At 50.4% G+C, this 25,175-nt stretch overlaps 10 protein-coding genes across 10 annotated transcripts; 6 read left to right on the forward strand and 4 right to left on the reverse strand.

Annotated features, from left to right (window-relative positions):
• Positions 1-259: 259 nt before the first annotated feature.
• Positions 260-1,924, forward strand: HO173_007173 (uncharacterized protein; the record flags this gene model as incomplete). Its single annotated transcript, XM_037309078.1, has 7 exons — positions 260-316; positions 415-665; positions 759-842; positions 895-1,215; positions 1,272-1,407; positions 1,464-1,651; positions 1,738-1,924. The coding sequence occupies 7 exons, from the start codon at positions 260-262 to the stop codon at positions 1,922-1,924; spliced, it is 1,224 nt and encodes a 407-aa protein (XP_037163939.1).
• A 503-nt stretch (positions 1,925-2,427) lies between these two features.
• Positions 2,428-2,918, reverse strand: HO173_007174 (uncharacterized protein; the record flags this gene model as incomplete). Its single annotated transcript, XM_037309079.1, has 2 exons — positions 2,428-2,675; positions 2,834-2,918. The coding sequence occupies 2 exons, from the start codon at positions 2,916-2,918 to the stop codon at positions 2,428-2,430; spliced, it is 333 nt and encodes a 110-aa protein (XP_037163940.1).
• Positions 2,919-4,583: 1,665 nt separating this feature from the next.
• On the reverse strand, positions 4,584-5,969 carry HO173_007175 (uncharacterized protein; the record flags this gene model as incomplete). Its single annotated transcript, XM_037309080.1, has 2 exons — positions 4,584-4,806; positions 4,858-5,969. The coding sequence occupies 2 exons, from the start codon at positions 5,967-5,969 to the stop codon at positions 4,584-4,586; spliced, it is 1,335 nt and encodes a 444-aa protein (XP_037163941.1).
• A 1,413-nt stretch (positions 5,970-7,382) lies between these two features.
• Positions 7,383-8,319, reverse strand: HO173_007176 (uncharacterized protein; the record flags this gene model as incomplete). Its single annotated transcript, XM_037309081.1, has 2 exons — positions 7,383-7,606; positions 8,028-8,319. The coding sequence occupies 2 exons, from the start codon at positions 8,317-8,319 to the stop codon at positions 7,383-7,385; spliced, it is 516 nt and encodes a 171-aa protein (XP_037163942.1).
• Positions 8,320-10,555: 2,236 nt separating this feature from the next.
• On the forward strand, positions 10,556-11,077 carry HO173_007177 (uncharacterized protein; the record flags this gene model as incomplete). The annotated part of the gene is made up of 2 exons (XM_037309082.1): positions 10,556-10,625; positions 10,890-11,077. 2 exons carry the CDS (start codon positions 10,556-10,558, stop codon positions 11,075-11,077), a joined length of 258 nt encoding a protein of 85 aa, XP_037163943.1.
• A 132-nt stretch (positions 11,078-11,209) lies between these two features.
• On the reverse strand, positions 11,210-13,282 carry HO173_007178 (uncharacterized protein; the record flags this gene model as incomplete). The annotated part of the gene is made up of 3 exons (XM_037309083.1): positions 11,210-12,940; positions 12,993-13,128; positions 13,182-13,282. The coding sequence occupies 3 exons, from the start codon at positions 13,280-13,282 to the stop codon at positions 11,210-11,212; spliced, it is 1,968 nt and encodes a 655-aa protein (XP_037163944.1).
• A 351-nt stretch (positions 13,283-13,633) lies between these two features.
• On the forward strand, positions 13,634-15,226 carry HO173_007179 (uncharacterized protein; the record flags this gene model as incomplete). Its single annotated transcript, XM_037309084.1, has 3 exons — positions 13,634-13,640; positions 13,695-14,964; positions 15,013-15,226. The coding sequence occupies 3 exons, from the start codon at positions 13,634-13,636 to the stop codon at positions 15,224-15,226; spliced, it is 1,491 nt and encodes a 496-aa protein (XP_037163945.1).
• Positions 15,227-16,511: 1,285 nt separating this feature from the next.
• On the forward strand, positions 16,512-18,482 carry HO173_007180 (uncharacterized protein; the record flags this gene model as incomplete). Its single annotated transcript, XM_037309085.1, has 3 exons — positions 16,512-16,616; positions 16,676-17,413; positions 17,472-18,482. 3 exons carry the CDS (start codon positions 16,512-16,514, stop codon positions 18,480-18,482), a joined length of 1,854 nt encoding a protein of 617 aa, XP_037163946.1.
• A 1,525-nt stretch (positions 18,483-20,007) lies between these two features.
• HO173_007181 (uncharacterized protein) lies at positions 20,008-21,656 on the forward strand (the record flags this gene model as incomplete). The annotated part of the gene is made up of 5 exons (XM_037309086.1): positions 20,008-20,026; positions 20,079-20,162; positions 20,217-20,664; positions 20,714-21,230; positions 21,288-21,656. The coding sequence occupies 5 exons, from the start codon at positions 20,008-20,010 to the stop codon at positions 21,654-21,656; spliced, it is 1,437 nt and encodes a 478-aa protein (XP_037163947.1).
• A 713-nt stretch (positions 21,657-22,369) lies between these two features.
• On the forward strand, positions 22,370-23,736 carry HO173_007182 (uncharacterized protein; the record flags this gene model as incomplete). Its single annotated transcript, XM_037309087.1, has 2 exons — positions 22,370-22,647; positions 22,701-23,736. 2 exons carry the CDS (start codon positions 22,370-22,372, stop codon positions 23,734-23,736), a joined length of 1,314 nt encoding a protein of 437 aa, XP_037163948.1.
• Positions 23,737-25,175: the final 1,439 nt, after the last annotated feature.

Here is a 25,175-nt window from a genome sequence, read left to right on the forward strand (position 1 = left end):
GGCGCTGACGGCCACCTTCCATCCTTTCCCTCTTCCCTATTCACATTTAGAGGAAGTCCTTTCAGTGCCGTAGAAGATCCTGTATTCTGCGGAGTCGAAGAAGAAGAAGTACGCTCACGGCATGATCACACTCAGCAGAACGAAACACGTCAGAAGCACAGACTCTCAAGCCCGTCCATAGCAGCAACGGTTTGAATCGTCCGCACTAGGTTTGCATGCTCCTGTAAATGACATTGTTGTTTTTCTCCCCATGCGAGCCATGTCCACATACTCGAAATCACCGGCGCTCGGATTTGAAATCATTGCCAAATGCTCCGTCAGTCAAGCATCTCTTCCATTCAACAATTCCCTTGCAAAAAAAACTTTACCCTGTGTCCACTGTTCGAACGCTGACCATCCATGTTCTGACGAAAGACCACCAAAGCCCGCGCTTCGGTCCTCACGCTTCCCCATGGCCCCGTACTGCTCCCTATGTTCATGCCAGTTGCTACCCAAGCCTCGCTCAAGGGCCTGACTCCTAAACAATTGGCTCAGACTGGATGTAACCTCTGTCTCAATAATACATACCATCTGGGACTCAAGCCAGGACAGGAAACGCTCGAAAAGATTGGAGGAGCACATGTTCTGCAAGGATGGAATGGCAACATCCTAACGGACAGCGGTGGGTGAGTTTTGATTCTTAATCCATACTTTGAAAGACCATGTTTTCTCCTTTGATAGATCGACCGCGCTTTCTGACCTAATTGATCTCATGATAGATTCCAAATGGTGAGCCTACTGAAGCTCGCCAAGGTCACGGAAGAGGGTGTACGCTTTCTAAGTCCGCATGATGGAACCCCAATGTAAGGAGTATATCAGAATCTTCTGCATCGTCCCTTGAGTGACAGCCCCAAGGTTACTGACTCCCGAACATTCAATCTCCCTCCAAAACACCATAGGCTCAGACATCATAATGCAACTCGACGACGTCATAGCGACCACATCTCCAGACGCGGAGAGGATGAGAGAAGCAATGGAGCGGTCTATCAGATGGCTAGACCGCTGCATAGCAGCTCACAAGAAGCCCGAGACCCAGAATCTATTCTGCATCGTTCAAGGGGGTTTGGATCTTGAGATGAGGAAAGTGTGTTGTGAGGAGATGGCAAGGAGAGGTACGCCTGGTGTAGCTATAGGTGGACTATCCGGCGGGGAGGACAAAGTTTCTTACTGCCAGGTGTACGGCCGATCGAGAATCTACGGTGTCGGAAACGAGCTGAACGTGAGAAACCCAGTGTGAACGCCTGCACAAACTGGCTCCCTCCGAACAAGCCTCGCTACGTGATGGGCGTCGGCTACCCCGAAGACCTCCTCGTCTCCGTCGCCCTCGGAGCGGACATGTTCGACTGTGTCTGGCCCACGAGAACCGCCGTACGTATCCCCCCACCCCCCCCGACCCTCGACCTACTGACGTCCGACCCCGCCAGCGCTTCGGCAACGCCATAGTCTCAACCGGCACCCTCAACCTCCGCCATGCATCTTTCGCCAACGACTTCGCCACGATAGAAGCGGACTGCACATGCCCATGCTGCCGGCCAGAAGAAGAGGGCGGTCTCGGCGTCACGCGCGCCTACGTCCATCACGTCGCCTCCAAGGAGACGGCCGGTGCTCATCTGTGCGTTGCCACCTAAACCCCCTCGACGGCATCTTCTTCGGTCGGAAACCGCACGCGCACGGGCAGCTGACCTTGTTCCTGCGTAGACTGACCATGCACAATGTGCATCACGTGCTCTCCTTGATGGGCAAAGTGCGAGCGGCCATCGTCGCGGACCGATATCCGGACTTCCTGCGTTCTTATTTCCGCAAGGCGTATGGGGGCGACGTGACAAGAGTGCCAATGTGGGCGGTGACGGCGTTGGGCGAGGTCGGCGTCGATCTTCTCACATAGCGACGATCAGGCAGCATGCTCAGAGGAATCCGGCCAATCCGATTGCTCGAAGACTTGAACGGACGGTACCCGTGATGCAAAGTGGAGGTTGCTTTATGAAGTCACATGTTTGGCTGAAAAGATAACGATGGTCCCTGCCCAAGCATATTTCTACAGAACAAGAGACCCATCAATTACGATCCACGAGCAATGCATTTTCCGGGTATCTACCAATCCCTTGTCTAAAACCACACCCGAAGAAGATACAATTTCTCAGACCACGTTGCCCTTCCCTAGACTCACCGCGAAGGAAAATGCAATCTCCCCACACACCGAACATATGCCCTTCCCTAGATTCGCCGCGAAGTGAAATGCAATGTCCCCAGCAGGTGGGTGCCCTTTCTCAAACCCCAAGTCGTCTCAGTCCCAAAGCACAATGTCCCAAGCAATTTGATCCCAATCCCAGAGTAAAATTTCCTCAACCAATCTGTACCTCTCCTTTGTCCACCATCGTCCCTTATCGTTTACCATCCCACAACCCTCCCTTGCCCTACAGAGCCCATGGCACCATTCCCCCGTCCCAGCAGTTTCTGCAGGGCAGCCTCTGCCGCATCTTCCTTCGCAGTGTTCACATACTGCCCATCGTACCAGTAGCGAGCCGGGATCGTAAGCCCCGAGACGGTGATGTGGCAGGACCAGGCGGTGCGCTTGCCTCGACGGTCGGAGAAGACTTTGTATTCTGGGGATGAGAGATGGCGTTGGGAGCAGTGGGCTAGAACGTGATGTTAGAAGTGGGTCTCCATCAAGCCTTGAGAAAGAGTTCGTTGAGGAAGGGGTTGGAATGCTAGGGTCCAGGAAACCAGATGGTTTGGGCTGAAGCTCTCGTTGGCCTGTGAGGTTGTATAGGAAAAGGCAATGGGTTCTGCGGACCTTGAAGTCTGTCTTGCCAGGTCGAAGAGCGTTGAGCAACGCCGGAACCGGTGGATCCAGCCGAGGATGATGCAGTTGACATCATCGGTCGAGCGTATAGCGTAGATGCTGAGGACGGCTTTTCTCTGATGAATGAAGGCGAGTAATATTGGTACATTGGAGTTTGAAATTGATGGATGCCCTAACGCAGAGGCTGGTAAAGTGGGATGAAGGGATACAGGAAGGTAGTCGAGCAGTTGTTCGGAAATCCGGGTCGAGCAAGTGAATAGATTGAAACAGAGGCGGTGAGGGTCTCTTAAGTGTTACAAGAAGGAAAGGATAAGTTGGTAAGGGTTCCGGTACAGAGATACAGACGGCAAAACAAGTTGATGAGAAGGGCAACGCAAGATGAGGGAGAGACACGAGAGGAAGGCAGGCGTGAGGCAATGGTCTGATGGCGAAGAGGACTAGATAAGAAGTACATGCATGGTTTTGCATGGTCGTGTACTAAATGTTTGAGACATGCGTGATTCGAAGCCCTCTGGGTTTGGGCTGGATGCTGGCTTTCCTGTCGACCACATGGGTCAATCATGGACGGAACCAGCCGTTCGGGATTTTCCCACGGGCCGAATCAGGTGTATGGGGAACCCAAGGGATGTGCTGGCAACAGTGGTAACATCTTTGCGGAATTATAGAGCAGGAAAGAACGAGGCGGATGGCATTGGTGGGACCGGGGGACCCGGTTCTTGGGCCGAAAAAGGGTAAAGACGGCCGTTGCAGGGTAAAAAAGAAGTCAGGTATGGACAGGTGCAGGAGTCAAAGCCATCTGGTTCTATGATTCGTAGTTGAAAGAGACGGCTCGCAAAGTTGGGCGTGGGTGTCGAGAGGTGTTCCTTAGCCATGGTGGCTCTTCATTGAATACCAAACCCTTGGAGCGCTAGGTCGCTAGAGCATATGCTTGTCCCGTAGGATGCTGACATGTGCGGAATTATGCTGTACCTATCAAACGGATTAAAGGTGACGGATCTCCGTTAATTGTCGGTGTGGGATTGTGTAAAGAAAATGAGTCGCGGGGGGAAGGAAGAATTGGGGGGGGGGAAGATGGGGGAAGATGGGAATCGTCGGGGAAAAAGGAGGGATAATAGTTAAGGCAGCCGCGCAGATCGATTCGAATTCCGCGGTGAGGCTACTTGTAACAATGCGTCTAGACGTGTCTCAGCTGGTAGGCAAACTTGAGACTTCCCACATGTAAATAGACGTTACGAGGCTCTGAAGCTGCTGTCTCGGGCTGCGTTGGGCTGCAATGACCGGAGTGTGATGAGATGACGTTGAAAGCACTTCTATCAAAAAGCGCTCGATGCCTTCCGCTTGCTGGGATGGGGTTTTCATTTTTCATTCAGGCACGGTAGTCATGTAGATATGTAGATATGTAGATATTTTATCCTCATAATCCACATATTGATACATCTGAGTGCCTTCGGTTAGACCGGAAGGTCAAAAAAGATGCAACTAAGAGCCGAGCCGGTTTAGCAATCTACAAGTATCTGAGCGCAGACAATCTCAGCCAGGCCTGACAGCTGAACTATCTGGTCACATCGTAATATATGAACTGCAATGCTCCAGTACAAATCTCTCGCCAGGCTTAGTGTACAGGGTATAATAAGACATATCATATCAATAAGGCGAGTCAAAGGGATTGCAATTGCTACCTATCCTAGCACCCATGCCACCGAGACAAGATCCAAGACCAGATATCAAACCGTAATTCAAATCAGCATGTCATCTCTCGTAAGGGAGTCGGACGTCGGGCAGTGGTCTTCTCCTTACGGTTAAATACTTCACTCATCAGACGCTTGGGTGTCACATAATCCATGTTCAATCTGAGTGGGGATTTCGTGACCATTGGGACAGTCATTTGCATACGGCTCTTTTGATGCCACCGACGCTTAATGCAGTCGTCCACCAGGGCAACCAGACCGGATGCCATGACCACACTGGACGAATTTAGTACTATGCCTTCAATATGGAAGGGATTGTCTACTCACTCGGCGAGATCTGTCGATCCGTCGAGCACCGAGTCCTCGAGATACATACTACAGGGCGGCACCCACCCCCCTTTTGCAGTCTCTTCCCGTTGTTGTGACTCAGTCAGCGGGGCCTGTACAATATGTGCCAAAGGAGCTAAGGTCTTCGTGTTGATGAAGTGGTACGAGACTTCTTCGATACGGCTTGATACGGCGACAGCTCGCTTCCAGGCATACTTGATGCCCCAGTACTCAATCTCATACCGTTTGAACGTCTTGGTCCCTCGACGTTCGATCTCGAGATGTGCGTAATTCGAGAATTCAAGTTGCGTGGTATTCGTTGGTATAGGAATGCTGCTCGAGGGTCTTGGTGACTGGCTAGCTATATCTCCCCCTATGTCGTCTTGGTGCGAGGAGCCATAGCCAGAGTCATGCCTTCCAAAGCTCATCGTTGTAGATGTCTTGCTCTCAGATTTTGACCGCAAGCTTGAGAAAGCGTTGCTCATCGACCGCTGGAGTCCGGGCCTTCGTATGACAGATGGCTTGGTGTATTTCCTACTTGAATGGCAGACCTCTCGCCCAGAGTCTCTGGAATATCTCCGGAGAGAAAATTCCCGACGCTTCAAGTCATGCATGCGCAGGTGGAAGAGTTGGAGGTCGATCTTTCCTCCGTCCAGTGTCCGAGCCTCGGTGTCGATGCGCAGATTCATGTTGCCATCGATCGTGGTATCATCGTGCCTGATGGAGAGCATTTGCGTAGAGGGAAAGTACTCGGCAAATTCTTCCGGCGAAGATGTAAGAGCTGTAGAGGGTAGAGTCTCCGATGGATAGTCTGAGACTTCGGGTACCTCAAAAGGTGGCAGGTCATCAGCTGGATCTTCGATTGATGAAGCGGTAGATGCGTAGGTCTCTACTGAAATCCTAGGTTCGGGGTAATCGAAATGCGCAAATTGCGCTTCGTCCCAGCTATTTTGGTCGTGAGGGTTGCCGATGGTCTTATACTGCTGTATCGTTGGTTGCTGGCTGTTTACTGTTGTCGCAGTGCTTACGGAATAATTCGAGTTATCGCTATAGTCGGACCTTGAGCTACTATTGCTGTACATCGACTGTGTCCGCAGTGTTCGGGACGGCATGATGTAAACTCTTGTGAGTATTCTGCTAGAGGAAGCGTCTAGATACGTTCTTTGATCGATGAGGATAGTTGTCTTATGTAAAGGCAATGACAGACTGCCAGGAATCTGTCAGTCAAGCAGTTCATCGCCTACAAATATGCATGCAGGTCCATATTAAGGAACGACGTAGGCCGATTTTGAGTGGGTGATATGTCTGGAGGAAGATGTCAACATTGCTGATGCCTGGTGGGCGTAAATCAGTCATCCCACGGGTCATCCCACGTCCCACGAGGAATTTCCCGGTGTCGGATAATTTGAACCTTAATCTTACCATTGGTGTGCCCATGGAAGCTCTAAAGTATCGGGAGAGCTAGGTAATCGCTCAATAATAATCCTGCCCAGAAGCTTATAATGATAATAATAAACCTGTAATGATAATGATAATGATAATAATGATAATAATAATAATAATAAAATAATCCCCGCAGACTAAGCCCGCAGACCTTTGCCCCCTCAGCCCCACGCCTTCCATCAAAAAAGAAAACAACAAAAAAGAAAAAAAAAGTGCCCGACTGGACTTTTCCTCTTTGTCCCTCAGCCTTGGCACGCACAGAGCCAGAGATGACGCCCCGAGGCTTTCTCCTCGCTCCGCACCTGCATCATTCAACGGCTTTGCTTCCTGCAAGTACACACTGCATAAGCGCTACGAGACAGGAGATGGTACTACATGCATCATCGTGTCACGCCGGCATTGCATCGATCCAGCAATCTCTCAAGCAAATCCGCGCGCAACGAGCTTTCCCTCTGCCATTCGGGGACCCCCAAGCCGGCCTGCAGCATTTTGACGCATTTTGTCACCAGACTGCACTCGGCCGGACCTAACACTGACGAAACAATTTTACTAGGGTCGAAAAATCACACGTGCCAATGCACCAACGGTCTCATTGCTTCCAGTGCTTGAACGACACTGTGGGAAACCATCCTGGTCGAATTTGTAGGAAAGCAACTTGCCTCTAGGTCCTACGCCAGGGGATCATTCCTTGTCTACGCCGAGTGGCTGCCTTATCATGGCCTTGTAAGGAACTGCAACGGTCGTCGGGTTGGATCGTCGAGGGATGCGAAGGTGAGGCTGCAGAGCTTGCTGGAAATTTTAAGCAGTGAAGAGCAGCTGCGCCCAGTCCATCCGCTTCCCACCATCGAGACTCGGCTTTGCTAGACGTACAACGCTTTCTGTAGCCTTCTATTGCTATTCAACCACAGATGGTGCCTCTCCCATTAACTTGCTGCTGAACAAACCGCTGCCAAGAGTCTGCAAGTATTCGATCGTCGGAATGCATTCGAAAGATCAATAGACACTCGCTACTTTCATTTCATGTACCCTAGGACTGATTCACTTGTTGGGTTCATCGTGGTGAAACGTGGGGACATCGTCCTCTAAAGTGGGAACATTGAGCCCAAAATCTCGGCGTCCCCGTCGCTGTTACACTCCGCGTCATAGTAGACGTCGTCATCTTGTGAAGCAGCATTGCTGACTGCAGGGGATGGGGGTGTAGACTTGCTCGGTGGTGGACTCAAACAATGTTTCTGTTCGCTGCCGTTGGGTGATGCCTGCTTGTGGGTGATGTCCGCCGGCTCCTTCGATGTCGAGTCTTGGGCGGCTTGGGGGGTGGCGCTGCAAGCTCAGACTTGGCCGTTGGCCTATAAAGCTGTTTTCAACAAATGTGCGTCTCTTCTTTCGGAATGTCCAGCCGTCTTTTCTTCTTTCAGCTCCGCCGCTTCCAATATCGACGTCGATGCGTGCTTCTCTCGAAGTGCTTTAGATCTGCGTAGATATCGGATCGCTAGTTTTTGAGGGCGACCGAGTAAGAGGTCAAATCTGGGGGGGTGTTTCTTTTAAAGATTTTATAACCCTAAATCTGAAGAGTAGATACGGTTTCTTTGTTCCGGAGACATAGTTTGTAACCCGAATAGCAAGACGAAGTTTTAACATAAGAAGCATATTCTGCTCTGGAAAAGCGGCTTGTAACTCGATTTGGAGACCAAATAGAAACGGTTTATTTCAGAATGTATCTTACGTACCTTGTCTCGACGCATTGGCAGCCTTTTTGGTCTTTTCCGCGGCTCTGCTTGTCTCGGTTGCGACTTCGAAGGCTCGGTTGGCTTCCTCCTCAGCTTCGACGAGCTGAGCCCTGATCCTCTCTGCTCTGTTTGTCTTTCTCTTAGCTTTATCTTTGGCTTTGACCGTCTCAAGATAAGCTCTCGCATCGGCGAGATCTCGCCGCAGTCTGAAATCTAGCCTTTCGGTCTTGTCAAATTCTTCCTGCAAGCGTCTGACGTTCCTAATCGCCACACGGGTCTTCCATTTTGTCATGGTGGGCAGATGATGGACGTGAAGGGGAAGGGTCCTAGGCGTTGACTGAGATGTATCATGTGGATGGATGGATGGATGGATGGATGGATGGATGGATGGATGGATGAAGAGGGAGTTGAGGCGGTATAATTGTGAGTGCGGTGGGTTCTGAGTCGCTGATCGAGATGGAGAGGTGACGGAGGACGTATATGATGCGTATATAAGTGGGGGAAAAGAAGACTGAGTATAAGAATGAGATAATAGGAACGATGAAAGAGAAAGGAGCCGTGAACTAACGCCGAAGCCTTATGTAATAGGAAATGCGAGCCTTGAACAATTGTCTTAGCCCTATACGACAGGTCGTCGATGGAGGAGGAAAAGAGGAATCCCGTCAACGTCTGGATTAAGTTGCTCTGGTAGGGCCGGTAACGAAACATAGCCTTGGCGAAGTTCACCGCGGAATTTGGAATTGCCATGAAAATCGCCTAGTAATTAAGGTAAGGTACCTTACGCTGTAAATGTTTCATCCTCGCGTAAGGTAGGTGACTCAATTGAATTGCCGATGCAGGCATCCAGTCTTGAAGTTGGAGCCTGCTTCCTCCGACTCGACGAAGCATTCCTTCACACGATTAGGCACACTGGTGAGGACCATTGCCATGGTATCAGGTCAAGCCCAGAGGCGATCCTTGATCTTCGGAAGGCTGTCTCTGATAGCAAGGAAATGGGTTGGCAACCCAAGTAGTCAGGATACCTACCTACATTACTGAATTTTGAACTAAACCGTCAAATGAAGTAGATAGATTGGCTTGTGCATATGATAGGCATGAGCTTGAGAAAGATCAGATGAGAAGACCGAAGTAGCTCGTACATACCAATCCAATGTTCCCGTCACATTTGGGGATCATCCCCACCACCGGCTGGCTTTGAGCTCGCCACGCCAATCTTTTTCCATCCTCAGGGACTACCGGCTGTCTGCAGAGATGGGTATACTATGGATCTGATCGAATTTGGGAGCACAGGGACGGTTGGCTACCCTCAAAGGATTGCTGCGGCTCTGACGGGACTACCAGCTGCCAATGATCGTGTGCCGGTACTCTTATCGTGACAGAGATGGTCAGCTACCCGCTGGTGGTGCGCCGGTGCTCTCATGGCGTTTCACTGAAACTATCATCTGCTTCAATTGGTAGCCTCTCGTTATCTAGGACTCAGAAAAACCGATTAGCTACCTTAGTTGGTATGTGGGTTCTTTCGAGCGATTGGACCGAATGAAAGATAGGATCTGTAGATAGGATCTGTGGGGTGGGTCTACAGGTCACATTTATGATGAAAGCATGGTAATGAAACAGACCAATCCCGGTGCCGTCCTCAAAGAGTCGTATAAAAAGACCGCCAAACGGAGAGAGGTGATTTATGCGAGGCTGACTGTTTGTGAAGATACTGTACCTCGAGGCCATCAATATCCCGTTTCAGCAGTTGCCGCCCTGCTATCCCGCAACCTCTCCGTTCTTATCTTCCTCTGCCATACTTCATCCACTCCTACACTTCTCCTCTTGTCCACTACACGGACAAATCTCTAAGGGAGACTTGGTTGGTTGAAGGTGTCTGTTGCATAGACCGGTAAATATATACTACGATGTGGTGGCAGACGTAGCTTACTGCCCCTTTTCGGGCAGTCGGCGAAAGATTGTCATTCCTTCGGGCCCAGCATGATTTCTTGTATTGATTGTGAAGCAAGTCAAGTAGTTCATTCCATGTCCAAGTTAGAGCCCGCAGAGCACTTAGCTCATCCTGGAGAATATTCTGACCGTCTTGTTCCGTGTACATATATCTTGATCGTAGTGTTGATTGTAATATCGGCGAATGGTGGGTTTGAAGTTATCTCAGATATGACATATACGGAATTCGATGTGTTGTGCAGTCACCGCGCTTCTTCAAGATATGGGGGTGACACCTTGTATTTGGCAGACGAATGATTGCTAGAACGATCGGTATTGTGTACTGCGGATCCTCAAGAGGCATCATGGGCTGTAGACTCGACCCTAACGATGATTGACGGGAATTTGCTAGAGTGATGTATGAAGTGTCGTTGGGGTAGAGATGCTTGGCAAAAGAACTGAAATTTGCTGTGCCGCAACTACGTCGTCCGAGGGCCTCCAATGACGGCGATTCCGAAGTCATCCTTCCTTTGTCTCGTACACCAGCAGCTGATCTTGTTCGTGCTGCTTCATCTACCGAAAAATGACCTGGTACTGGAATTATGGTCGAGCTTCAGGTGAGCGGTCAAAACGATGGCGGGAAAGGGCGATCGTCCAATGTGTTGTACCCATGTATCGCCGTCTAACTTGATTCCCTTTTCACTTCTGTTTCCTTTCACTCCTTAATCTACCCCCGGGCGGACTCAGGTATCCCATTACGCAGCCACGATGCAAGCACGTCCGGCCTGGTACCGACGTGGGACCCTGAATTGTGTCATCATTGTGAGGTCGAACTGCTCGCCGACCGCATCGAGCAGTCGATTTGGTCCTCCGGCAGCGAAAGTACGTAGCAATCTGATGGCGTCAACAATTGGGGCAGTAGGTAACATACGTAAGACCAAGAGAGCAGGAGGGCCGCGGAAGCTGCTGTTGGGACAGAACTTGCTGCGATGGAGAGGAAGCATTCTGCGGAAAGGGCCAAGCTGGAGCAAGAGCGTGTGGAGATGCTGCGGCTGTTGGACGAGGATATCGCTGCTGATGAAGACGGATTGCGGTTTGAGGCGAAGTTTGAAGAGGGCTCTTAACTTTTCGTGAAGGCAGGAATGACACCGGGCTTTGTAAGTATTCAGACAACAAATTCACATGCAAATGCCACTCGTTTGAGTCTTGATTGGGTGTCACTGTAATGAATTTCATCAGCTGCTACCCGAAATTCGTTAAAAGATTCCCATGTCTTCCAGATTCTTCATCACTGGATCGACCTCATAAAAGGGATCAACCTTGATGTCATCGTCAGAACCGTCACTCTGATCATCCACAATCCAATTTTCCCAGAATCGCAGTCCCTCAATGCCTTCCTCTCGACAAAGCGCGCCTCTCTCCTCTGCCATCTCCAGTTCCTCATTTGCGACACCCACGCTCCATCCAAACCTCTGTGCTGCTTCTTGAGCCGTAATGCCTCGGCCAAAAGCCTTGTGAACCCGTTCAACCTCAGTATGAGCAGATGAAGTGTACAACTCTTGAAGTAACGAGAGCAGCTGAGCTATTGTCTTGTCGTCCGTTCGGTCTGCTTGCTGAACGACCAGAAGTCCGTTTCTGAATTGCCGTAGTCGTACAGGCAATCTGAGTTTCTCCCATAACCGAGCGGCCTTCCCAAATTCCATAGGACTGATCAGCTCGACACCACCTCTGGCACGGTTGAACATCGCCCAAAGGTCAACCAGACTCATGATGCCTCCTTCTTTCCGCAAAATGCCCTTAGCGTCATCGGTGAGGTACTCCGCGAGGTTGCGAGACATTTCAGATAGATAAAGAGACTCGGAGCCAGCGCTGGAGCCAAGCATGTCTTTGGTTGTTACCATGTCCAATGCTTTGGCGGACTCGGCGATGAGCTGGTTGGCGTCCGCTGATCCTTCGTCAGATTTCTTCGCAAAGCTTTCAGCGAGAGCAACAACTTCCTTAGCCGAGACCATAAGAGCGTCAAGATCTTCGAATGCAGAACCTATGACTGCTTCATTCTTTTTCCGGAGCTCAAGACCTTGACGTTCAAGGCCAGCGATTCCGACTGTTCTTGCTTTTCCCGGTGGCTGTCGGACCTGACCATCTATGCCGATCGCTGTGCTACCAATGTTGCCTGGGGATGAATCTGGAACTGGAGGAGCGTTCTGAAGAAGCCATTTACGTTGCACCATGGCACCCTTGAGCCGTTCGTGAAATATCTTCTCACCGCCCACGCGAAAGGAAAACTTGACGCACTCTGTGTCGTTATCGACGCCAAGGCTTGTGATGTCGAGGCTTGGACCAGGAGATTCGGGACGTCCAATGCTCTCTCCGAGAACGTTTGCCGCTTTGGATTCCGTTGAGAGTAGAGGAGCCCCACACAGCTCGCACGCGAGCAAAGATGGATGGTTCAGAAATGTGCATCTAGGGCACTGGAACCTGGACTTTGCTGGCAAAGCAGTTTCTTCACGCCATTGTGCTTCAATATACTCGATGCTTGAGTTCTCACTGTACTGACCGTGACTCTCTAAAAGTGGTTGTACGGACGCTTGGCTCTGAGAATGAGAGCCTTGACGTCCTGCAGCGTTTGCAATGGATGCTTTGAGGACATGTGGGAAGGAAGGCTTGACTCCGCAGGTCACACATGCGGGCAGAGGCGTGTTCGAGTTTGCAGTTGCTGGATCAAAATTCGCCGGCACCGGATTGGAGAAGGAGCAAATCGTGCAGACCCATGTCGCAGTGCTCAATCTGGAAGTGCTGGATCCTGACCTGGTGCTCGAAAAAGGGCTTGCTCCGCGATGTACCGGGGATGCAGTCGAGCTGCGCGAAGGAGATTGTGCCGCTCTCTGAGCAATGGGGATAGTGGAGTGACTACGACTTTGGACGGATGCACGCTTGGGAGCTTTGGGGTGCAAAGTGATTTTGGGAGAGGACTTCAAGAAGCCTGCCTGCATGAATTTAGTATGTTGCTGATGCGTTCTGGAAAACCTCCCTGCTTACGTAGAACTCATATCTATCAACGCTCTTCAATTCGACTGCTTTCGAGCTCTTTCGGGGTTCCAAATTATCGACGTAGCATGCTCTGTGCGTTGTGAGGTACGCATGCCCATTTTGCAGGCCGGGTATTTTGTACTTCCTATCCAAGTTTTCGAATTAGAGCGTTCTGTCAAATTGTACAGGGAGCCGCACCCTTCATATAGGCCGACTGCATCTTGGACAAAGAGTAGCGCTTCGTCAGGGAGCAAGGTTGGCCGGAGAGCAGTGGTGAGGTCCAGAGGCTGGAGGAACATTCAGTATCATGGCTTCAGCCAAAGTGACGCCCACTGTCTCTGCTCTCTGCCTACGTTCCGTATCGTCTATTCCAGTACGCGGAACCTGCCGCTGAACTAAACTTGGTTAGGTCTAGATCTAAATCTTCATTTCCACTCTCTTTTGGGCTCATTCTCTTCTTCCATACTTCTATCTTTCTCACCATTAACAACACAACTCCACGTCAGCCTAGTTACATGACTTCCAGCCTATTCATGTTAATGGTTTATCTCTTCTAGAACCCTTTCATTGTATTTCTCGACAACGTTCGGCGTTCCTCAATGAACATAGCAGCCTCGGCTTGGCAAGCAAGCTCGACCGTATCTCATCAAATGTCTTGTGTGTCCAATTTCTCCACCTCAACTGCGAGTCATGATACTGATCCTCACTCAGCCCATGGTGCCTTTACATCAGTCTCGGCGAGACGCACTTTTGCCAGGCCAACACCAGCACCATCCACAACACCATCACCTCCACCGTCAGCTGCAGAGAAGGCAAAACGAGACTGGCCTGAGTCTGTGCGTCATTATGTGCAGAGAGCATTCGCTACGGAGAACACTATAGCCAGTATACCCCGACAAGAGATGGAAATCAAATTAAAGAAAATCATCTCAAACTCAGCGGAAAATAACACTCTAGGCACAATCGATTGGGCGAAGCTGCCACTGCCCCAGCAAATGATCTTGGAGGAACGTGCAAGACCAGCTCTTTTGTCTGCGAATCCACCGTGGGGGAACGGTCTCGAGCCTCTGAGCCTGCAAGAAACTAATGTGAAAAGCACTGATACATTGTCAAAGAAGAGAAAGTCTTCCGAATTGGATCTATCCCAGAATGGCCAGGAGAAAGTACCACCATGGCGGATCGCTAATCCGCGCAACGTATTCGAGGACCGAATCACCCACCCGGACAAACGCCAGCGTAATGATGTAGCTGGAAAAGGATCAAGTAAGTCCCATCACAATCTGGCCAACCGGAAGAAACGCTTCGAGGATGGCCAACCTGGATACCTTTCCCAACAGCCGTTTTCTCCAAGCAAGGCCAGTATTCCACCTGATGTAGACCAAGGTCCCGTTATCGGTCGGTCTCAGGATCTTGAGAAAAGATATTTCCGTCTCACGTCTGCTCCAAACCCTGATACTGTCCGTCCACTGCCTGTGCTCGAGAAGACCCTTGAGTTTCTTAAGAGGAAGTGGAAGAAGGAGAACAACTACTCCTACATATGTGATCAGTTCAAATCTCTGCGCCAAGATTTGACAGTCCAGCATATCAAGACGGAATTTACAGTCAGTGTTTACGAGATACATGCCAGGATCGCGCTGGAAAAGGGAGATCTGGGTGAGTATAATCAGTGCCAGACGCAATTGCGCGCACTGTATTCGCAACATCTTGGAGGACATCCCGAGGAGTTCAAGGCTTATCGTATTCTTTATTTCATTCATACCTCAAATCGGACCGACATGAACGACGTGTTGGCAGATCTAACACCCACAGAGAAGAGAGATCCAGCAGTAAAGCATGCACTAGACGCCCGCTCCGCGCTTGCTTTAGGAAATTACCATCGCTTTTTCCAGTTATATTTGGACACCCCAAATATGGGCGCATATCTCTTGGATATGTTTGTGGCTCGTGAACGTCTGAATGCATTGTCAAATATATGCATATCGTATGTGGTATTCCTCGTGACTCTACTCATCGCTGACCTCTTCTGCAGGTACAAGCCCGACGTCAGGTTGCGCTTCTTCACTGAGGAACTCGGCTTCGAGTCTGACGATGAGAGCGCAAGATTCATATGTGATCAAGGCGGTCAATCATTCCTTGAGGAACGCGACGGTGAAGTGAGGCTCCTCACTGGCAAGGCTTTGAGATTCTTCGAGACTGCCAGGAACGCTGCTTTTAAGAAAGTGGACATTAAGGGCCAGATATGAATCTGCCACGCCCTACGGTCATCCTGCCATCGATCATTTTCCCAAGCCTTTTACTCTTTTTACTTTCTTCAACCGCTAAGCAAGGGCTCCTCGAAGCACTGAGGCTGTTCGTCGTCTTCTATTGTCAAAATCGCGCTCTCATTGCCTTGGCTACGTTAGCAAGGCTTTCCTTCGCCTCAGACTGTCGGTCGCTCACGGCTACATGGGGTTCGGAGGTCTAGATGTCAAAACATTACTAATATCTAGGTATTCTCGCACTTCCATTTCTAAACACATTAGGGCTTAACATAGGGGGCTTGTAGACGGAGGCATGCATGAAGGATTGAAGGGGCGCTCGAGGTTGCGATCTAGTGGATTGGGAAGCTCTGTCCTCCACTTTGGCTACTGACTTGTTGTTCATGAGCATGACGATTCATCCTGTACTTGTCACAGGACTTGGGGCTTGTGGCAATGGGAGTCCTACTTTTGCCACCCAAGTCAAGGGACACAGATTACCGGTAGCGTGCACGGAGAATTTCAGATTCTGCAAAGAGCTGCTGTTACGATCTGCTCTGAAGGTCTGGGCGAGAAGGGGAGAGGATCATTGGTGCAAATGCATGTAACCCTACGCGCTGCCTCCGTAGTCTGGCGAATCTCGTAAGCGGGAGAAAATTGCCATGTGATCCCTTCATAGAGGTATCTTACTATACTACTGGCTTTTCCTACGAGGACCCTAGCCAAGGACCCACTGCTTATGTGACGTGTGACAGCGGCGAGAAATACCTCCATCTCATGCATTCATACTGCAAGTACTCAGTACAATGAGGGAGATAGGGTAGAATTTTTGACTCGGCAAGGCTTCACGCCTGCAGGTCTACCGTCTCGTTACTCAGCTCCAGAAATAAATGCATACCTTGGATCCTGATAACAAGCCTAAGGAATCCTAATCCACATCCTAATCCTCATCCTCGAAACACCGTACCTCCGCCCAGTTTTTCTAATAGATTTCCCAAATGATCAAGTCTGATCCCTAACTCGTATCGATAAGCGCGAGAACAAGGCGTGGCGGACAAGCACCCTGCCACCCCTCATCACTACATCCTTGATCCTAACTTGCAGATCAGCACGATCAAATCCTCTACTTTCTTCTTTGCTTTCTTGCATCCTCAGATAATCCAGCAGATTTCAATCGCTGTGATCTGGTCGCATGACGATCATCCTCAACTCTCTGGACATTCAGATTAGTTGGTCCGGAAACGAGGTACCAAGCCACCACAGTGACAAGTCTCACCCTGCCTGCCGAAACATGAAAGCGATCCGCCGGTCGATAAAAGGCGAGAAAGATACTCGACAAGTCCACCACACGTCCTTAACGCCCAAGAGCGCCCTTGCCATAGTCCCCCCCAAGAAGGTGTGCTCTTTGCGATTCGTACCTACAAAATGGACATGACAGCTTAATACTCAATCCAGGTTATCAAAGCGCTCTTCGATTATAATCCAGACCCTAACAATACGCAAGAGCTAGGCTTCGCAAAAGGCGATTTCTTTCATGTTATCAGCAGGGAAGATGACCAAAATTGGTATGAGGCGTGCAATCCCTTAATACCGAGTGCTCGGGGACTGGTTCCAGTGACATACTTTGAGGTGATCGGGAAGACAGAAGGAGGCAGACAGAGTGGTGGCTCGGCAACATCAGGCTCGAGCAATGTTATCCTGTCACATGATTCGGGATACGTCGAAAAACCTACCCACACTCGCCAGGAATCAGCTACAGGACCACGGAAACATGGCCACAGCAGGATACCAAGCGTGGGGAAGGGATCGGGGGCGATGGTGTACGGAATCGTGCAGTACGATTTCAGCGCTGAGAGACCAGACGAGCTGGAAGCAAAAGCAGGGGAAGCCATCATTGTAATTGCCCAGTCGAACCCAGAATGGTTTGTGGCGAAGCCGATCGGAAGACTCGGAGGCCCAGGCCTCATACCGGTATCGTTCATCGAGATAAGGGACATGTCCACAGGACAAGCTGTGCCAGACGCTCAAGGCGCTGTGACAAGAGCAGGAGTGCCAAAGGTGGAGGAGTGGAAGAAGATGGCCGCCGACTATAAGAATAGTAGCATTACGCTGGGAAAATTTGAAACTGCTAACTCAGGGTTGAAAGATTTGGAGAGGATGAGCCTTAGCAATGAAAGCAATGGTAGCCCTTACGTACGTATCCGAGCAGGCTCTCATGCACAGCAAACACTAATCTGACTGCCAGAATCAGGGTCATCATCAGAGACAGCCATCCAGGAGTAACCAGAATGGCTACGATAGACGATCACAACGCTCCGGGCTTGCCCCAACATCTGCTTCAATCCCGCGATACATTTTCGAGAATGACAAATACTGGTACATAATTGAATGCCAAATGGAAGATGGGCGACATTGGGAGCTCTCCCGCATCTACCAGAAGTTCTATGATTTTCAGATTGCCCTTCTGCAGCAGTTTCCCAACGAGGCGGTCGCTCCACCCGGTGGTAAGAGGGTGTTGCCATTCATGCCTGGGCCGGTCACCTATGTCACAGATGCAATCTCGAATGGCAGGCGAGAGAGTCTTAATGAGTACGTCAAAGAGCTCCTTGCATTGCCGCCCTACATCTCACAATGCGCTCTTGTGAGGGAATTGTTCGCCCCTCGTGAGGGTGACCACGAGCTGGACCCTGACAGGGTAACTGAAGATTACCGGCATTCGAGTGGGTCGCAACAATCGTCCTTTACCGGCAGTCTGTCACGGACAGCATCCAGGCAGTCATCTCAAGGGCAGATGAATGGCGCGAATGGTTATGGAGCCATGGGGCCGCCGCCGCACAAAGGTAGTCACAGAAATCAGAACTCGATACCTGCAGCAAATGGGGTTTCTCCAGGACAGCAGCATTACCGTAATCAATCGGATTATCAATATCAGAATACCGTCAAGCCTCAACCCTCTTCTATCACTCAGGCTTCCGCAAACTCATCTGGTCCTAACAACTCGACTACCAATGTCAATGCATCCGGCGCACTGAAAATCAAAGTCAGCTTCGAAAATGAGATGATTGCTATCAGAGTGCCAAACGAAATTGGCTATCTGCAGCTGAAGGAGAAGCTGAGAGATAGACTGAAGATTTCAGATGATATTATCGTACAATATAAAGACGAGCCTACGGAAACCTTTTGCGAAATGCTGAGCGATCGAGATTTGGATGTGGCGCTGAGCAGGAATCAAAAATTGACACTATTCGTTCAATGTGCATAATCTTTCGTCCTTGGACAAGAAATGAAGGGAAACGTCGGGTTGGATGTCGCATTCTCCCACTGGATATTGGCGCAGGCGTTCGGATCTCTATCTCGGTGTTGGCTGTCATGCTATGGACTGTATTCGCCCATCATGTTCTACCTGGGGATCTACTCCAAGTGTCGGTGGATTTGTGCATGCACGCAATGTGAAAGAGCTTCAGGTGGGAAGGCGTATGTGGAGCCGGATCATTGATATTTAGTGAGCCAGGGTGCGAGGTACCTATGGAAGTATCAGAATGCCTTAAAAGACCCTCTTCCATGAGTCTCTGTGCTTCCAAAACTTCCCCACCCTTCACAGCTAGCTTTCATTTTCCCTAACCTTGCCTTCCACCACCCTCTTTAGATCCTCTCCGCACCGCCTATTCGCCTCATCCAATTGCCCACCCATCATGAAGGCCACCACCCACGGACCCCGGCCCCGCAATTGTCTCCCAGCTCCTTTACTCGCACTTTCCATCTCCCAAATCCACAATCTCCTGCATTCTCTCCGGCCTGACTGCCCACGACGAGTAATCAATGCCCTTCCAACACAGTCTACGCGCGGCGTTATCTACAAGCGTCACTTGCACGTGTGTGGGCCTTCATCGAGGATTGTTGGGGGTAACGCAAGCGGAGACGGTGCCAGTGTCGCCTAGTCGGAGCGGTTTGGTGGGGGATGAGAAGTCTGCGGTCGGGGTGAAAGTGTTCCAGGTATTGTTTGGGAAGTCGAGGAGGGTAGCCCATATCAGGTCAGCAGGGGCAGTGATAGTGCTGCCGCCGTAAAAGGTATGCCTGGAGCAAAAGGGATGGATGTCGTGAGAAGAGAAGGTGGGTGAGGCATGGCGATGTCCAGAGCATGAAGTTACGAAGAGTGCGAGTATCGCATAGCTATAAGTGCAAGTGTACGGCGACTCACCTCTTTCATAAGTGGTTCCTAATCATTGTGTGACCGGTGGCTCGCAATTAGCACCCTTGTAAGATTCACAGTTTAGCAGACCTGGATGTAGGAGGCAATTTGGGAGCTGATGTAGCTGAAGATGTCCGCAGGACGTAAACGCCGAGAGTACTCTAAGTCCGAAGCTAAGATTAGGGTTCTAGAGCTGAGGGGACGCAAAACCAAGTTCACTACGACTGATTGCCAAAGTGATGTTGGAAAGATCTAGACGCATGCTACGGTGGCAGCCATGAGTTTTTGCTGATGCTTACTTGATGTTCAGCGTATCACAGCTCCTGCTTTTCATGTGGTCTACAAAAAAATTGAAGGCTCCAACAACCCACAGGATATGGGACTAGCAGTGCCAGTTGTGCCTTTGCTGGGTTTTAAACATGCTCTCGTGCGAGCGACGACAGCTTGGGAGCTTCGCCGGACTTTATGCTATGAATGCTTCCGGGGTCATGCGTCAAAGGTGACGTTAAGAGGATGTGATGGTACCGCGCCACGAAGAAAAGCTCTTGTCAAGAGACCACTACGGATGCAAAGGCCGGGATCAGGATTTGACAGGGCCATGGCCACAGTGAGCCATTGTAGGACTGCATGAAATGTGAAGCAAAGGGCGCGGGCTGATGCTTGCTCCAGCGAATCCCGACATGTGGGGTCCTCTCAATGAGTACGATGAGCGAGTACAAACACGCCAGCTCAGAGAGGATGAGCACCAGCGAGGTAGAATTTTCCAAGTATCCCCGAAGCTGCACTACTGAGGTTCATGAATGATAGGAATCGTGCAGAGCCTTCAAGATCTTCACGATATGCTCAAAGACTACCACGCCCCTAAAGTCGTGCACCCAAGCATCGAGTCTTTGAAGTCACCTTCGCGGTCCCTCTTAGGATCCTTGTTCCACCGCCAGCCTCCAAAGAAACGTACTCAATTACCTCCGAATCTACCGAAGGGGCTTTATATGTTTGGAGATGTCGGTAGTGGGAAGACGATGTTGATGGATATGTTTTATGATACTCTGCCGCATAATATCACTTCGAAGACGCGCATACATTTTCACAATTTCATGCAAGATGTACATAAGAGACTGCATGCGATGAAGATGGAGCATGGGACTGATCTGGATGCTGTACGATATGTTGCTGCTGACATTGCTGAGAAGGGGAGCGTACTCTGTTTTGACGAGTTCCAATGTACAGATGTTGCTGATGCTATGATTTTGAGAAGGTACGTAGCGCCATCGTCTCTTGGAGGTGCAATATCTGAAAAAGTGCAGTCTGCTTGAGGCTCTAATGTCTCACGGAGTAGTCCTCGTTACTACCTCGAATCGGCACCCTAATGACCTGTACAAAAATGGCATTCAACGCGAGTCGTTCATCCCCTGCATAAATTTGCTTAAAACTAGTCTTAGAGTCCTAAATCTCGACTCTACAACGGATTACAGAAAAATACCACGGCCACCTTCTGGCGTTTATCACCATCCTATGGACAAAGCTGCCATTTCCCACGCTGATAGGTGGTTTCGCTTCTTCGGTGACTTCGAGAACGACCCACCTCACGCTACGACTCAGCAAGTTTGGGGAAGGAATATCCAGATTCCCAAAGCCAGTGGAAGTGCGGCCATGTTTAAATTCGACGAATTGATTGGGAGAGCAACCGGCGCTGCCGACTATTTAGAGCTGATGAGGAGCTACCATGCTTTCGTAGTCACGGGGGTACCGGGTATGACGCACCGAGAAAGGGACTTGGCAAGAAGATTTATTACATTCATTGACGCTGTTTACGAGAGTCGAGTAAGACTCCATATGTGCGCAACGCACATACATTGTTTTTATTAATCAAAGCAACAGGCGAAGTTGGTCCTCACGACTACGGTACCCCTTTTTCAGCTCTTCATGTCACCTGATGAAGTGGATGATGCCCTCGAAGGCGGCAGGAAGGCTGGCTCAGTCAAGCATGCAGAGGAACACGAAGGCGTGGACGATGTGATGCGGCAGATGATGGACGATCTCGGGATGAGCATGAATATGCTGAAGAACAGCAGCCTCTTTTCCGGCGACGAAGAAAGATTTGCCTTCTCCCGAGCCCTAAGCAGGTTGAGTTTGATGGGGAGTCAGGAATGGGTCGAGCAAGGTCTGGGAATGGAGGACCGAGGTGGGCTGGACGAAAAATTGGATTGGCAGAGATTGAGGTCGAGGTGGAGAGAAGATAGTATGTGATATTTGGGTGTGGAGTATTCTGTTGGACTGGACTCCCTGCACCAGGATCACTCCATCTGCATGCACCAACAGGGCGTTGGATAAGCAGATAAGTACTATTTCGGGCCTTCTCTGGTATATACCTGCCTTAGTTGCCGATCGGCCCAGCTCCCCTTGGTCTGAATCTGACGTGCATCATGCGAGTGCGCCGATCTTGATCCTGCATACTCACTGCCACTCAGTATGAGGCAGGAGCTGAAATAGCCTTGCGCATCGATTACGGCAACGCGAAAGGGAAGGTTGTGCTTGTGCCTGTGCCTGTGCCTGTGCCTGTGCCTGTGCCTGTGCCTGTGCCTGTGCCTGTGCCTGTGCCTGTGCCTGTGCCTGATTCTGCGTCATCTTTAACACGTATGCTTCGAAAGGTACTACTATACCTGACTAAGATGGCACCGGACGGTTTCTAGCGCTGCAGCCATCTGTTCCTGTTCTATGAGTACTCTAAAGTAGGTATCATGTAGCTGCGTAAAACAGCTTTCTCAGCCTCCTCCCTCTGATTTTCTTCCATTTATTTGACCAAAGAATAAAATAGGAAAAGGACAAGTAATTCAATTGCATACTCTTGAGCCTCAGCATACGATTCCCCGCTCCCTCCCGGCCTTTGAATTACGCAATCTACCGAGGCCAGGCAAGGCACAAGAGCCCCACTATTCCCAGACCGCCAAGGCTACACAAACATGTCGCATCTCTGGCATCGTCCCAAAACCTCGGACGGAAACCTGCTTACTCCAGGTCACAAGGTTTCCTTCTCCGACTCTTCCAAATCTTCCAACAAAAGAGATAGCGGCAGACCCTCCACCGCCTCCAATTCCCGCCCGTCTTCTCCAGCTGCCCCGCAGCCAAGAGCTGCTTCTCAACAGAGAAGGTCGTCTTCCACAAGAGCTTCTTCCCAGCAGATATGGGGAGACAATCGGAACTTTCAGCGCATCAATCGACAAAGTGAGGCATTGTGGCAGTATGTAGACCTTCATGCTCCGCTTGCACCACCTGCCACTGACCTCCTGCAAGATCCACTCTTGTATCTCCAACAGCCCCACAGCCTAAACCCTTTCTCATCTATCACGACTCCTTCCTTCCCCTCCTTGGGCCCAATCCGACTCTTCAACTCCTAATACACGACCCCCGCGCTCCCTATTTCCATGAAGCTGGCGTCTTCCACCCTCCAACCAACACCCTCTTCATAACCTCAAACCAGCTTGAAGACTCCTCTCCGGACGCGGTTACCACTCGCAACAAGACAATCGTCATCACCAAAATCGAGTTTTTCTCTCCCACCGATTTCACGCGCGACAAGGTACGATGCCCAGAGCGCAATTACATGGCCAATGGCGGAACCAACTACCGCGATGGCCTCATCATCTGTGCGCAAGGTTCACTCCGTGAACCCTCTGGCCTTATATATATGGAAGCCAAACGGCCCCATAAAACCACTACTCTCCTCAATAACTACCATTCACGCCCCTTCAACTCTCCCAACGACGTCGTTGTCCACTCTGACGGCTCGATCTGGTTCACAGATCCAATCTACGGCTATGAGCAAGGTTTCCGACCCAAACCACAACTACCGCAGCTTGTTTACCGCTTTGACCCCAGCACAGGCGATATCAGAGTGGTAGCGGACGGTTTCGGCAGGCCAAATGGCATCTGTTTTTGCCCAGACGAAACCACAGTCTACATCACCGATACCGATCTCATCCATGGCGACGGTAACACCGATTACCGTCGCGCTGCCACTATATACGCATACTCCGTTCTTTGGGAACATGACTCCCCTTACCTGACCAATCGCCGGGTGTTTGCCTATGCGGACACGGGTGCGCCGGATGGCATCAAATGTGATGTGTTCGGCAACGTGTACAGCGGCTGCGGAGACGGTATAAACATCTGGAATCCGGCTGGGATGCTGATTGGGAAAATACAGATAGAGGGTGGTTGTGCGAATTTCTGCTTCGGAAGGAACGGCGAGATGTGGTGTTTTGGGGAGTTCAAGCTTTGGAGGGTGAAGATGGGGGACGAGACGAGAGGGGCGTTGTTGGGAGTTTGAGTTGAGAAGGGGAAAGAGCGGGAAAGCTTGCAGTGCGTGCATGAAGAAAGGTGTGGCGCAATATATGTACGTGCGATGTGGACCGCACTACGTCTCCAAGCCTATATGGGAACAGATATGCGGGGAGGGCATGCCTAGTGTTGTTGTCAGCATGACGAGAAGCCTGTAGCGATGACAAGTCTTTGATGTTATGGTTGGGAGGATCTGTGGCTTTTCAGAGATCTTGCATGTCGATATCAAACTATCTAGCGAGTACAGTGATTGAATGACTTCGATAAGCCAATGATTTTTTTTTGGAGCGATCAACAGATCTATTCTCAGGCTTGGCTCACGAGATTCGGGAGAGAGCACAAACGCGTGGAAGGAGCAAAATGAGATGTTAATTATAGAACTCAATAAGAAGCCTTCTTGCTTCCCTCGCGGGAGTGTGGTATAACCCCCCTTCACTGGGGTCTTCGTAGGTGGTCGGCTTGAGGTTACTCAACGCTCCCCCTGAGCGTTTTGAAATTTCGGTAGTCGGTTCGCAATACCCCTTTTTCCATTCTGCGGACTTTTGAAGATCGGATTCGAGACGTGTTGTAGCGACTGAGGAGATTCATATCCTCGGGATTCGGCCCTTGGGATAATGTGCGAGTAGAGCAGCTTATGCACCGGAACGAGCTTTTTGCGTGGGAATTAGTTATCATGATCGGTAACCAGATTCTCGGCGGTTGCCTCAAAGCAGGCTAGTGAAAAGTAGTCAGAGTATTGGGGGTTTTTTGCTTGATTTTGCATAAGCATGAGGGAACATATGAAGCATCCAGAGCTATCGTGATCGAATGAGAGGGTTTTCTAAAGAGACAACTTAACGCACATTGAAGGGGACGAGGACTTGTTACGTCTTGAGGTGTGGAAGAGTTCGAACGTCAGGGAAAGCCCTTGCACAAGGAACGGTGTCTTGGTTTGTTGACTTTCCGGGGGCAGCAGTCACGAGAACGAAATGACGTTAGAGATCGAGAAATCTGTATCTCAAGTCAGATGATTGTTCGAAGGTTCTGGTGACGTTAGCCATGGCTTATATCGCTGGCTTGATATGATTTTGCAAAGCAAGAGCAACGCAGTGTGAGTTAGCTCGGCGCCCCAGGTCCTCGTCAAGTGTGCACCATATCTCTGTCTTACCTCCCGGCAAGCCTCGAAGCGTCCACCAGGCACCATTGAAGCGTACACATCCCTATCGTGTTCCCAACTCAGCTCAAGAAGTCTCGCCAGCTCCCTATTGACTTTGTCTTAGCTCCAACACCAAATTCTGTCCCCCCCAAGTCCAGTAGAAACCCCGTTTGTAGCATCTTCCTTATACCATGGTCGAGCATCCTTTTCTTCTGCAGCAGGGTTGCCCATCAGATAAGCCTCCTTGAGCTCTTCCCATCCAGTGGTGCCTCCATCGTCTTCAGCCGGTCCGT

The sequence above is a fragment of the Letharia columbiana genome (assembly GCF_014066305.1).
Source record: "Letharia columbiana isolate WasteWater2 chromosome Unknown Sc0000023_s0, whole genome shotgun sequence".
NCBI lineage: Eukaryota > Fungi > Ascomycota > Lecanoromycetes > Lecanorales > Parmeliaceae > Letharia > Letharia columbiana.